The sequence below is a fragment of the Pseudorasbora parva genome, chromosome 20 (genome assembly GCF_024679245.1).
Source record: "Pseudorasbora parva isolate DD20220531a chromosome 20, ASM2467924v1, whole genome shotgun sequence".
Taxonomy (NCBI): domain Eukaryota; kingdom Metazoa; phylum Chordata; class Actinopteri; order Cypriniformes; family Gobionidae; genus Pseudorasbora; species Pseudorasbora parva.
In genome coordinates this window covers 26905684-26920701 of record NC_090191.1, presented here as the reverse complement: position 1 = coordinate 26920701, position 15018 = coordinate 26905684, and the positions used below count along the sequence as shown (strand labels likewise).

Here is a 15018-nt window from a genome sequence, read left to right as displayed (position 1 = left end):
CCCAAGGCATATGTATAAAGGGGGTGGGGGGATGGCGAGGACTGACCTTGACTATCATTATCCAACTACACTACACAAGTAACACTAGTGTTTACAGCGCCTCCAGAGCTGATACTTGCCAGTTATGGTAAGGGGTGTTACTTTTCTGACACACACTCTAAGCATTAAAGCAATCACAACAGTCTGGGGCTGGCTGACCAATCAGAGCAGACTTTGTGCTTCTTGGAAGGCGGGTTTCAATGAAGCTCAACTCAGACAGAGCATTCAGACCCAGCGGCAACCTCCCCTAGTTTCTCTGGAAGCCAATACGGAAGTGACTTAAACTGCAATTCATCGGCTGGCCGCTAGGGACAGGCTCAAGAAGGGAGCAGAATCTCATTGAGCTCCATGTTACAATGCCCAACTTTATAGTAGAAAAAAAAAAGCATGATGTTTACAGCCTGGTACAAATTTGTACAGCCTATGGTTCAGACAGAGGGTGAGAACAGGTGCTGCAACAATGTAAATTAAAACATTAAATTATGTAAAGGTATTCTAGTAGAACCCATTAACAAAATTATGAACTTGAAATGAGCATACTCAGACCCCTTAACCAGACAGATGAAGGGGGCTTAATGTAAGATCAACGTTTATTCATTTTTAACTCCGCCTTCAGTCTCAGATTAGCCCCCTGCTGACCAGCCGCCTTCTGTTTTAAATACTCAACATAAATTTAAAACTGTTGAGCAGACAGCATGCATGGAGCCTCCATCTAAGGGCACTATAGCTATATTGGAGCCCTGTTAAGCAAAGCAGAACAAGTGCAGTAGGGGTAGAGGGAGAGAAAAAGAGGTGTGAAGGGTGGGATATGGTGTCATGTAAGTGAATCTATATCAAGGTTCTTATCTTGTCACCACTAGCACTATGCATCTCATCAGTGTGACTCAAAGCCACGGCAGCAGAGCGTGTTGAATGTATGCAAGATGTCCCACAGCATTAAGCAGACACCCCCGCACACACAAAATACGGGCAGCAGAAAAGTCTCTCTTGCGGGAGGGTGATGAGTTTGGCTGGGTCTAGAGGGAACATTTTCTTATTGAAAAACAACAACTGTGTAATCTGAGAAGAGAAACCACATGTGGAGCAGCAGTATATTTAGCCGTGAGAGCCAACCACCAGAGGCCTCTGCTTCAGGCAAGACTGGCATGAGCATATTTATGCCATATGAAGATATCAAAGAATAGCACTGCCATGTGTCACTCATACACTCTTACACTTACCCGCTGATACACTATTGGTAGTTCACATTACTGAATTTTGCTTAAATATTGTACAGAAATATAAACATAAATATGAATTCTTTCTATACGGTTTAAAAGCATCCTAAGTAGAAATGCGGTAAATAATACACAATCTTCCATTTTTTTTTTTTTATAGTCATAACTTTATTTTTACAATAAAATGCAGATGAATTATAAATTATTGATACTTTCAATCCTTGATGGTGTAACTAGAAGATCAGTCGTCCTGCACGATTTGAGGAAAATATATAATTGCGATTATTATGGTTAAAATTGCGATTGCGATTTAAAATGCGATTATTATTATTTATTTATTTTTTACACAATTTAAGTGTGTGTATATAACATTGTGTTTATATGTTTATATAGGTCTATTAATATGACTAATAATAATAATTATGATTATTATTACTGCTTAAAAAATATTTAAAAAAATAAGAAATTATCTATATATATATATATATATATATATATATATATATATATATATAACCCCAGCTCAACCCAAACAAGAGTTTCTTCTGGTGAGATGAATCATTGCAGCTAATCATTGTTATGGATTGCAAGTGCCAGAATATGGCTCATTCAACAACGCAAGACAACGGAAAAAGGCTGCCAGCCCCATGTAGTTTAGCTGATGAAATTCAATTGAAACTCTCTTTATGAAATTACAACAGCAGTATGCTCATAACCAATGCAATAGCCATGAAAACAGAGCACATACATTCTAAGTATAGTGCTAAGGCTTGGGGGGAAATGGATGTGGTGAAAAAAAGAGTAACGGAAACTTGGAGCAGGGAATGGAAAATTGAGATAAGATCCCCTTTGGTCCCTCCCCCCACAAGTCCTCTGGAGAGGGAAGCGGAGGGCAGGGGCGACCCAGCGAGCTGTAAAACATTACGTTTTGCTAATAGTTTATGGAAACACTTTGACTCATTTAAGAATCCAAACTTCATTTCCTTGTGAAATTGCGTGCTCAGTGTCAGTTTAAGATATATTTCTAAATTACATTAGGAAACAGGTTAAAAAAAAAATCAGTTGCTGTCATCTCTGCTTAGAGGGAACTTGAGCGCATTTAGGCCATAACAAGCCGCTTTTGTTAATGTAGGGTCGGTAAAAGATGTTTTTAAAGGCGTTTTTAATAATCAACAATTCTGCATTTAATGAATCAAAAATACGGTCAGTGAATACAATTATGTTATAATTGACGCATAGGGAAATAAAGTGGCTTGAACAAATGTCTGTCAACTGAAAGTAAACTTAGACTGTACCACAACACACAAGCTTTCTTTTGCCCTCTTTCTCTATTTTAACTATACTCCCTGAGGAAGTCAGGGCTGTTTCTGTGTTCAGAGACACATTAGGCCTACATGTCCCCAATATATGATTTTATATGACTGTAATATAAACATTTAGAGCGGTGACAACACAACTGTAAAAACAGTGTTTACAGTTATGACCTTTACAGAGCGCTGCATAAACTGTCAACCAATTTAGAGTAAAAATAGTTTGTTAAAAGCAAAGCCAGGAAAGAACGAACATTCCAACGTTCCATTTTATGCCACAATTATGCTTGACCAGCTGTCTGAAACTATTCGGGTTGTTAAAATCTGAGCCAAATGGCCTCTTGATGGACCCCTCAAGGATAAAATGTGTCCACAACTTAAGGTCACATATCAGGGGTCAGAGCAACAGGTGCTGGTGGTTCAAAGCATAGAATAAAAATTATCAGGTGGGAAAATAAAGGCACACTTAGTGGCAAAAGGCAATCACACCGAATTGTACATTGGGAACAAATATGCAAAGTAAACATCCTATGAGATAAGACGCATGAACCACCAATAATCAGGCACAACACACAACACATTACTGTATCCATCCAATCAGAATGAGTGACACATCAAGCAGCCCTAAAATAGAGTACATGAGTCAGGTTTATAGGGCTGGATCTTGACCTCTGGCTGCAGTTTCTCTCCCTCCTACAAAACAAACGTGGACAAACACACACAAACATATTGGCTTTCCAATCCGTGTTTGGATAACAGTAATGATTTTTATACTGTACATACTGTATATTATATCCCCTTACATTCATTTTCCACATTTTTACAGATTTTTTGTCATAGGGACCAAAACAATTTATCGTAACTTAGGGTATATCTGAACCACACACACACACACACACACACACACACACACACACACACACACACTTAATATTCAGATAACAACTGTAGTTAATTGTGCCATGAAATAATACTAATGAATCACTTTTCAAACGGCATTTAACTTGATTAGCAACTGGATAAAAAAAAGCAACTGGTTCTTGCTTTTTTTAAACACTAATTAAAAAATTATTTATTATTATTACTGTTCATAATTATTTTACTCATACTAATAATTATTTTTATTGTCGTTTATCAGTTGATTATTGCCATTTAATTACAATTTAAAACATTAATTATAATTTTATAATCTTTTATAATTTTATATCTTTCCCTGCCAATGTTTTTTAAGTAGCCAGCCAGCGGCAGGATTTTTTTTTTAATCATATACACAATTTCATGGCCTTCTGCTTTAAACCACCACAGCTAAATAATTTTATTCTAGCTACATTCATTTTTTTTAATCAAAACTTGAATCTAAGTAAGTTTCATAAAATAAAAAAATTATGATATATATATATATATACATATAAATAATTGCATTTTTTTCAATGACTTTCTCAAGATCAACACCCCCAAAACTTGCACAGTTGTCAACCTTTTGTTTTCTTGGCAACATTAGGCAATTTTGATTTTTATGCTCGTCAAATAGAGAAAAAGTTAACCCTTAAATGCATACCTCGGGTCTTTAGCGACCCGAGACATCATTTACTACCCTGCTCCTCCTTCATTTTTTAAAGTTAGACATCAACCTTCTTAGTATTCCTCAATCAATCCATTTTAAACAATATAACAAGAAAAAAACACAATCCTTTTTATTTGCTTCCCTGCTCGCTCATAACATGTGTAACATGAATTTGTTAATTCAATAGTATTTGTGCTGCAAACTTGTAAGCACAACTTGGCGCTCCTGTAAAAGATATGTAGGGTGATGAAATTAGAGGGAAGGGTCTCAACAAAATCTAAGGTTATTATTGGCCTAATCATTCAGTCTCCTCTCCACCAATCAGCTGGTGTGTGGTGGGCGATGTGGCACAATATGGCTGCCGTCGCATCATCCAGGTGGATGCTGTACATTGGTGGTGGTTGAGGAGATTCCCCCCTTCTATATGTAAAGCACTTTGGGTGTCTAGAAAAAGCGCTATATAAATGTGATGAATTATTATTATTATTATTATTATTATGAAGGCGGTCACAGGGAGATGGATTTGCATGTTAATACCAGGTGGAAACAGTAATGTGTCATGGCTGATCACTTGTGATCTGATCACTGAAAAGGCATCTTATTTCCAGGTGGAAACAGGGCCTGTGTTGCTATGGGGATCGACACGTGTCAAAATAGTCCAAACAAACACGTTTCTATACAGTCTTCACACCCACAATCAGATGCTCCTGGGATCCTTGTGAAAGCACCATCAACACTGCTGACAAGAAGCAACAGGTCCGTATAGTGTGTCAATGAATAAACCTGAGCTCAATTCACACAAACACAGCACAGCATCAGATTTTTTTTCTGAGCTGATTCCAGAGCAGTTCCACTTAATAAAAAAAGGAACATGCAACATATGCATTGGGGAAGAAATGCTCTTCAGGCCATATACGTGTAACCAGTTGTGGCAAGCAGTGAGGCAGAGGGACTACTTGCCACACCAGTGCTCGAAGTGGCCTGATTGTTTTGCAAAATCACCATAGGAGTGTTCACCAGTGCACTTCAAAAGTGTGATAAGATTTGCGCAAGCGGTTTCTATTGTGTCGTTGATGATAATATGTGCAAACCATTTGAATTCTATTGAGAAAACCCTATGGAGAAAGTCACACATCATCTAAAAAAAAAAACAGGGGGGGGGGGGGATATGGGTTTGGGTTGCTATTTTTCATAAATGCTATAGATAAAAAAAGAAAGAATAATTTTACCTTGGCCTAAGCATAGTAATGAGGAGCCATCAATGGTCTTAACTGCACTAAACAATTACAAGAACTATGTTACTTTTTCATAAGGCCAAGTAAGTTAGAATCAAGAGCTTTAAAGAATGGACCCGTTTGAAATATTTCCTAAACAACTGTTTTTCCCCATGTGTATAATGTATTCTGCTCATAATGACAGGTAGGAAAAACCTGGCTTTCAGATATTCCAAAAGATGATATTCCAAAAAAAAAATTATTACAGGTATGTTTTCAACCAACTGTGGACCATTTTTCACAAAATAAACAAACAAGCAAACAAAAACAAAACTACACCCTTGCAACCGGGGAAGACAACCAATCCCCCCCATAACGTGTACAAATCCCGCCCATGTCAAGCACTGCGTATAACTGACTTTTATAAGTTAATTCCTACTTCAGTCTCTGCTTATCTGCCAAACCTCTTCAATCAGATGTCATTCAGTCTTCTAATACATTCTGCAAGTATTTAAGTAGAGCACAAAGCAATAGGGTAGGATTTAATTATGTTTCTGGGGAACAACTCGTAGTAAAACTGACACACGAGAGCAGAAATAAACAAGCCACCTCCCTCTGCTGTTTCTCTCACACTTCATCGGTTTAGCGTTTTCGCAGCTCCATTTCTGCCACTCTCACTCTCCTGTCTGTCAGTCTCTATCTTGCTCTCTCTGAGGGTGATGTTTGTAATTTGTAAATGGAAAAACAAGGCAGATGACTACATAGTACACTGTTATTTGGTGAGATGAGAGGACATTGATCAAAAGACACTGTAAGCTTTAATGTGGAGTATATATATATATATATATATATATATATATATATATATTAATCAGATACTAAAATAATGCTGAGAGCATGTTCAAATAAGCTGCTGCGATTCCTTCTTAGAAAATATTCTTTCATTTTTCTGCCAAATCACAGTGCATGACGGAGAGTCTTAAAGAGAAGATGTTTGATTAAATCATAAGACACAAGAGCTGTAAATCATGTTCTCTTGGTGTGTCTATGTGTGTGTGTGTGTGTGTGTGTGTGTGTGTGTGTGTGTGTGTGTGTGTGTGTGTGTGTGTGTGTGTGAGTGAGTGAGTGGGGGCGGGGGTAAACCTTCTGAAAAACTGCAATGACAAAAGAGAATAATTTTGTATTTTCACAATTTTATGAAATTTAATTAACACTGCATGAATATTTCATATTAACTCATTCATTACTGGCAACTGATCTAAACAGGACTATTTCTGGACTGTGCAAAAGGTATATTAGGAACTTACATTAATCTGAGGTAACCCTGTATGAATATTTGCATGCTCTGTTAACCAGCGATGTCACCCAAGATAAAGAACACTGGAGAATGTTCAGAGGGGCGCTGTGACCCACCTGCAAACCAAATTCTGTTGGCCCGCTGTATTCAGCACAGTACCGTCAGCACGACTTTCGCAGCTCGCGTTCCCACTGTGCCAAGGTGGGAGGGGCAAGAGCCAAACAAAGTCGCAGTGACATTGTGAACGACCAGGGATGTTTTTCTAATACAGACTGTTGTATTATTAGAAACTGTTGAAATGGAGCCAGCCCGCATAGCCATGCTTTCAGGCACTTATTTCATGCACACAAAGAAATATCATGTTTGAGTTAAAGGGCAGTTAAAGGAAAAGTTCGCCAAAAAACAACACTTCACTTAAACACAAAAAGGAAAACTTATTCAGTATGTAAAAAGCTGCTGTTTTCTAAAGAAAATGCATGGTGATTACACTGCCAAGTTCCAAAAATAAGACAACACCCTGTAAAAGTATCATAAAAGTGGTCCATATGATTAATGTATTCCAAGTCTCGAAGCCATTCGATCGATTTGTGTAAGGAAAAAAAGTTCACCTTTATCCTTCAAAAGAGCAGCTCAGGCATTCTTTGGAAAGTATATATTACGGGTTTAGAAGCAACTTGAAGATATAATCATCTTCGAAACTTAAATTTAGAAAACTGAAAGACCTGAGAAAGTCTTTTCCACCAAAAACTTCAAGTTTCAAAAAGTTCACAAAGACATTGTTGATTACTGTTTAATATAAGCTTAAAATTTGACTTGGATAGAACTGTTTGATTCATTTTATGATGTTTTTAGGAAAGTTTAGGTAAAATAGATTTTAATGGAAGAGCAGAAACCTCTCTAGTTTCTTTAAAATGTAGTTGAACATCTTCTGAGACCTTATGCCGAGTTCACAATGCATGATTTGCAGATCCCTGTTCTTTTCAAATTGCACGACTATCTGTGGTAGCATTCAGTTGCTGCTGTGCGCAAATTTTACAACAGATAGACGGCAGGGAGGTCTGTTTGATAGAATTTTAAAGCTGTGTACACTAATTAATTCTGATATTCTGTTTTATAACTCCTCCCCGAACTTTCAGATGCCCTGTATCTTGCTCTCTCATTGGCTGTAGGTAAATTTTCAATCAGAACACATTTCTCACAGGATTTTGGATCGCAGACAGGTTTAGATATTTACCATGCCAAATATCTCACGGGTGTAGGCAATGCATCTGCAAATTCTCTCAGATCATGTCTTTGATAATACACACTGCGATTTGCTTCTGTTTTTGGGCATTTGTCAGCGAGTGAAAATCAGGGCTAAAATCGTGCAATGTAAACTCGCCATGAAGTGTGCAATTGGGGGCAGAATTTTCATTTTTTAAATAACTATCCTATGTGGATATTCCAACAAAGCAAAGGGAAAAGAATGAATTATAAAATATTCTAACCCTTTTTTTATGTAATATTTTTAATATTTTCTACGCCTGGCTTGTTGAGCTCATACAATCTGCATCTTTCTCCCCCGGGACTGAGCCTCCCTTAGGTTCTGATATTGAAATTTCTGATTAAAACTGATTTATGTCAGAATGAATTGCAAAATGTGAGGCTGAAATCCAAATATGCTCTTTGTGCATCCTGGGAGAACAGCGCAGGAGTGTGTATGTGCGCGAGTCCATCAAGGAGAGTGTAGGGTTTCTTTACACATTAGTAATCTCCTCTGGCAACCGTGGCTGTCTCTACAAATATATCTCTGCTCCTTTCTGTCCCTCTTGTTCTCCTTCCTTCACTCATGGTCAGGACATCTGTCTGTCTCACTAGCACGTCTTAGGAACAGACATCACATGTATGTTGAGTCCAGAGAGTCTAGCAAGTTTACATACAGTATTATATTCCAACCTTAACTGAACTTAACCTCAACCATGAGACACTGAGATGTACATTAACATTTACATTTACTTATTCAATAAATCACTATATCAACCTGACAGCCAGAAAATGCTTTCGGGAATTTCTTATGACGTTAGCCCCACACGGTCAAGGATTTCCGATATTGCCATTTTTGTGGGGACATTTTTTCCCCGTAACGTAGGGTTTGCCATGAAAATTAAATTTTAAAAAATCCACCAAAAAAACTACGTCTATATATATATAAACATTGATATTTCTGATGCATTAGGCCTAATAAGCTGCAGGACATCAATACACAATCTTACTGCCTGTTTTTAAAGCCACAAGCTCTCACAAAAAGCCTGAAGAAACCACTGATCAGTTATTTAGAGTAGCTGTAATGGATTTACTAATCAGCACACAAGAGGAAGGATGCTGGGATATGAGCCCACAGACAAGTTTCCATTAACACGCTTAGAAACAGCACACTAACTGCAAATGCATATGTACTGTCTGGCATTCTCCACCTGTGGAGTTCAGCACTGTACATTCATAATAATATTAGGAGTGGGAAGCAGATGTTCTTCCTTTACAGAAGGGGGTGAACATTCAACCAGCTGTGAGCAATCCACAAAGTTTCCAGTTAGTTCATTGGGGAAGTCAGAGAAGATTGGAGCGAGAGAAAAAAAAAACTTCCACGTGGTCAAATGTCTCAGGGTTGCTCAAAGAACTTTAAGCCAGCATACAGTTTTTATCTTTCTTTAAAACATCAAGCATTATTGAGTATATTCAACATTTTATGATACTACTAAAATCCTCTAAAAGCCAACAATTATTAGAGTCAAATGATCAAGAAAACTAAATTAGACCAAGTACATTATAGGCGGGCATGGGAACAGGAAGATGACAACTGTGTGGGTTTACTTTAGCTGTCCTCTGGGGACAAATTTGTCCAAGCCTGTCTAATTCTGTCAAAACTCCATTTGGACACATCATCATTTATTATAAAAAATTATTCATAACACAACACAACCCACACACACATATTACATATTGCACACAGGGAGATAATCTAGTCCACTACCATTCACCCTGAATCTGACTGAGCTTTAACTTTGCCTGAGTATTTGAGTGACAAAAATAGCTCCCAGCTGTTTTCAAAGGGCTCAGCAAATACCTACAAAAAAGGCTCCCTGCTGAACTTAGGTGTTTAAAAAACTGCCCCCAAATACATAAGCACAACACAAGAACATAATATACTAGCAAAACCTTTCTTTCCGGGAAGTTCTAAAACTCTTTAGTTCAAAGTTAAACCCATGGCATAAAGACTATATGAGATGGCTGATTTCCAAAGGGTAAATAATGTTTATTCTGCACTCTGTAGCGGGAGGAATAAGGCTAGTTACGGGAAAGGCCCATGTATTGAACTGCTTGAGCATGAAATTTGATTATGCTTGTAGTCAAAGTGCAACATGGCGAGGACACTGACGCAAACGTTGCAGATGTGCGATTCGAAACTGAGGAGAGGCTAGCTGATCCAGTAGCATAATCCCAGAGGCCCAGAAATGTGAGACACGAGACTCCAGGTCCAAAAAAATGACAAGGAGCATCACTCAAGCTTGATGGACACAGAATCCATCACATGAGCTGGAAGACACACTCAAATGTTCTGAACCAAAATTACATTATTCTTAGATAATGCTGAAAAAAATAACTAAAGGAACTTTAAAGAACAAGTAATGCATCTCAATAAAGTTTTATTAATCTATTATGCTCCAGTTTTCTAAGTCAAACAAACAACCAAAGCATGTCATTCAAATAGGCCTATACACAAAGAAAAAGGTTTTGCACAGTCCCAATCACCCTCTTCCCAGCATACACTGCATTATTTGACCATTTGTTGAATTACACAGTTATTGTTGGTTTTGACATTTTTAATATGTTGTCATTTACTCAAAATGATAACTTTTTATAAGCACTTTGTTCTCCATGAACACTACCGTTCAAAATGTTGAGGTCAGTATTTCTTCTTCTTTAAAAAAAAAAAATATACATATTCAGCAAGGACAAAATTAAAAGTGACAGCAATATATTTATAATGTGTGAAAAAAATAAGCTTTCCATTGATGTATGTTTTTTTTTAGGAAGGACAATATCTGGCTGAGATACAACTATTTGAAAATCTGGAATCTGAGGATGCAAAAAATATAAATATTGAGAAAAATCGCATTTAAAGTTGTCTACTACTGATAATACATTTTTGATACATTTGCGGTAGGAAATTTACAAAATATCTTCAGGTATCATTATATCTATTTAATATCCTAATGATTTTTGGCATTAAAAAAAAATATATATATATATATATAAAATATGGGTCGATAATTTTGACCCATACAATTTATTGTTGGCTATTGCCACAAAACTGTGTGACGTATGTTTTGTGTTCCAGGGTCACATATTAGAAAGACTTAAGTTTCAAATAAATGCTGTTCTTTGAACTTTCGAGTCAATGAAGAATTTGGGGGAAAATGATCATGGCTTACACAAACATATTAATCAGCACAACTGTTTTCAAAAGTGATTAGACATGTTAGACAGCATTTTAGAATGATTTCCACAGGATCATGTCACTGGACTTAAAATATATGAAAATAATTATTTCAAATTGTAATAATATTTCACAATATTGCTGTTTTTACTGTAGTGTAAAAAAAAAAATCAGACATGGTGCAAGAGATTTCTTTCCATTTTTTACCAAAATATTTTTTTTACCAAAACATTTCTTAACGACCCCCAAATTTGGTCAATTTTTTATTATTAGATGCATGAAAATATGAAAACATTAATTCAATTCAAAATAAATCATGCAAACTGTTTACTTAAATTCCATGAACACTTATTTTCACAAAAGGCACAAAAGTTGAAAGAAAAAGAGGAGGACAGGTCCCAAACCCTCACAGAAGTGAAGGTGATATTTCATAACATCTAAACAACGGCAAACGTGCATGGATGTAGTAACTCCTTTGCACTTCTCTCAAGAAGTGTTCATGGGTGGAACGGGTGACATCAGACTCAGATCTGAGGACATTAATCATTTGCCTCACAGCACAGCAAAAGCCACAAGACACTAAGAAGGGGTGGGGGAGATTGGGGAGGAGAGTGCAGTCACAGAGCATCTGAAGCAGACAGGCTCTGGCATTAGGAGGTTAGGGTTTGGGCACAAAGATGCAGTCACGCAGATCAGGAGGAAAGGGGGCTCAGAACAACAAAAAAAGAAGGGCAGAGGAACCGCAGTAAAAACTCCCTGACAGAACATTTATTTTCTTGTTTGAAATACGTTTTACTTCCGCAAAGTGGAATATTTCTCAAGATATAAGTAGGAATGTAAATTGTCCAGGAAGTTAGTTTATTCATAAGGTCTTGATTTTTTGATAGAAAAATGGGTTTTCAATATAAGAATGGACCATAATTCATGATTTAGAATAACACGAACCAACAAATCATTCCTAATGAGAACATGCAATAAGAATTTGAATTGACTAATTTATTAATCTCACTCAGACTTTAACTTGTTAGATCAGGTACGAATTTACAACATAGATCAGACATAGGCCTGATGAAGTCAGACTGTGATTTCCATATTACCAAATTCCCGTTAGACCCAAAACAATCTCAAGCAAAGAGTGATTTCAGATTGGTTGCATTTGACAGATGATTGTTTCCATGCCTTGAGCTGTTCTTGTGTCCAATCTGTCATAGAGAGGGTTTGTATCAGTTTGAAGATGTTGTGAAACACACCACACCTGACAACTGTAGTTTAAGGCCAGCAAATGAGACTATATGTACTCGATGGCGAACATGATCTTTGAGCAGCTCGTGCAAGAGGGCGAACAGTATACCAGTTGCTACTGTCATCATCTGAGGTAAGATTCAATACATAATATTACAGTAAAAAGCCCAGGTTTTACATGTTTGCATTTGCGTGAAATGCTCTGCTCAACTAAAAATAACTCACAGGAAAGGTTTTGATGACCCCTTGTCTGGCACCAGCAGCATTTGGTGCTTTAAAACCACCCGAATTACAAGAATAATTAAAGAATTACACCGAAAGTTTATTATTTATAATTTTAAATGAAAATTTTAAAGGGAAAGTTCAGCCAAAATTCACCGTGTCTTTCCAAACATGACTTTGGGATAACTTCTTCTGCAGTAGCCTACTTTAAAGAAGATTGAAGGTGGACTTTTTTATATGGACTGAGGCACTTCTCAAAGTAGGCCTACCTTATTTTATTTTTAAAAATGTCATTTCTGAGTGCACTGTCCCTTTAAGGGGTTTACGTTGAGCATTTTAAAATTAGTACAGGCTACATGACCTCATCCATTTAGCTACTGGTAAAGAGTCAAGTTCACCTCCAGAGTATTGAAATAGTGAGTTAAAATTGTAAACCGATTTAGTCAGAAAAATAGGCTACATTTTTGTGAATTGGATCAATGCGATTTATTGAACAGATCTGATTCAAATGATTCATTCATTCACGAACACAAACAATCGCTTTGAAATGTAGTGATTGAGTCGTGGACCACTTTTATGATAGCCTGTGTTATATTTTGAGGCTTAACATCCTCAGTACCATTAAATGTTATTGAATACATAGTCTCTCTTATTCAGAAGAAAGAAAAAACATTTGTGAGTAAATGAACTATCGCTTTAACTTCACACGCCTTAGAAACGCGACGCAATGACCAAAGACGTCAGTCTCACGCATGTGTACCTACATAGACCGACTGTAATAAAAATAGCACAGACAGAACGCGTCCTGTTTTTAAATGCAACTTGTGGTTGGAAGAGTATCAGTCTGTCTACCTCTACTGAATTGCTAAAAAACTTCGACGTATTTTACTATTAAAACCAACAATAAGACCAACTGCAACAACTTGGTAATAACAACAAGCAAGTTCTGTGCTGTATACTTACAGTTGAGAGTCGGGAAACTGTATAGCGCTTCCACAGCTGAATAAAGACAGAAGTAGAACAAGAGCTGTGGACAGTCTGAGCGTATCCATTATTCTGTGGAACATCACTCAGTTTCTTCCACTAAAATCCTCTGAAGTAACCCTCCTAAAGCAGCCGAGTGTGCGCCATGAGCGCGCGCTACTTCCACAAACAAATCGCAGATGCTTTTGGTCCCTCCAGCTACTTTTGCCTTTGCACTGTTGAATTGGTTCAGATATTTCTTTGGAGACTGTTAGGGGGAGTCAGGTGTGGGGCGTTTCCGTGTCTCTCCGGTTTTGCCAGTACGTTAAAGAGTCAGTTTTAGACTGTGCGCGCCGTGGCGGATCAGTTTCCACACGCCCCCCACCCATCTGCGCGCGACCATCATCACGCGAGCGCTCCATACAAGGAGCCGCACAATTCATACGAGGCATCAATGAGCTCACATATTTGAATGACAAAAAAGTTACAGTTTAGATAGATAGATAGATAGATAGATAGATAGATAGATAGATAGATAGATAGATAGATAGATAGATAGATAGATAGATAGATAGATAGATAGATAGATAGATAGATAGATAGATAGATAGATAGATAGATAGATAGATAGATAGATAGATAGATAGATAGATAGATAGTATCCAGTACATTTACAGCCTCAGCCTCATTTATTGCTAAATGAAAGTGAATGTTTGAGACAGACAGACACAGACAGACAGACAGACAGACAGACACACAGACAGACAGACAGATAGATAGATAGATAGATAGATAGATAGATAGATAGATAGATAGATAGATAGATAGATAGATAGATAGATAGATAGATAGATAGATAGATAGAAAGGAAAAAAGGGTCAATAGGGTTCTTCACTCATTTTTAAAAAAAACTTTATGCCAAAAAGGCATTTCTAAGGACAAATGTCTTACATTTTTGCATAATACCTTCATGTTTAATGGGTTATTTTGCTGCTGTGTTTACAAAATGTTTAAAACTAGGCTAAATTAATGAATCAAAACTAAATCTATACAATGAATGATCCCATAGCTGGGAACCCCTAAAATGTTCTATGACGCACCTGACAGAACCCTTCTGATGGTTCTTCTAAGAGTGTAGAGCTAAAGACATATTTGAACTTTTGAAGACTGGCACTGCTAGGCAAATATTTCAATTCTTTAAAAAGTGTCTATCATTAAATGGCGAAGAGGAAATAAATCTTTATATGACAATATAAATAGAACTTTAATAACTCTTTTAAATGTTAGATTGCTCCCTGAGGTTATGATTTCTATGTTAGGAAAATATATGCAGTGTTTGCTGTCTGGTTGCAGTGGAGGGGAGGTGAGCTCACCAAAAAATGAGCAGCTAACTCTGATCTCAGCAAATATGAGGATTTACACTAGGGCGTATTTGAAGAACTGTGTCTGCGTGTTTTAGTACCTTGAATACAG

At 37.1% G+C, this 15018-nt stretch overlaps 1 protein-coding gene across 1 annotated transcript in view; it reads right to left on the bottom strand.

The window, feature by feature from the left end:
• The window catches only part of cacna2d1a (calcium channel, voltage-dependent, alpha 2/delta subunit 1a), an 87174-nt gene extending 73290 nt beyond the window's left edge, over window positions 1-13884 (bottom strand). The window contains exon 1 of the mRNA XM_067428725.1: window positions 13546-13884. Coding sequence (XP_067284826.1) covers window positions 13546-13649 — 104 coding nt within the window. The 5' untranslated portion in view covers window positions 13650-13884. The remainder of the gene's footprint in view (window positions 1-13545) is intronic.
• Between the last annotated feature and the right edge of the window lie 1134 nt (window positions 13885-15018).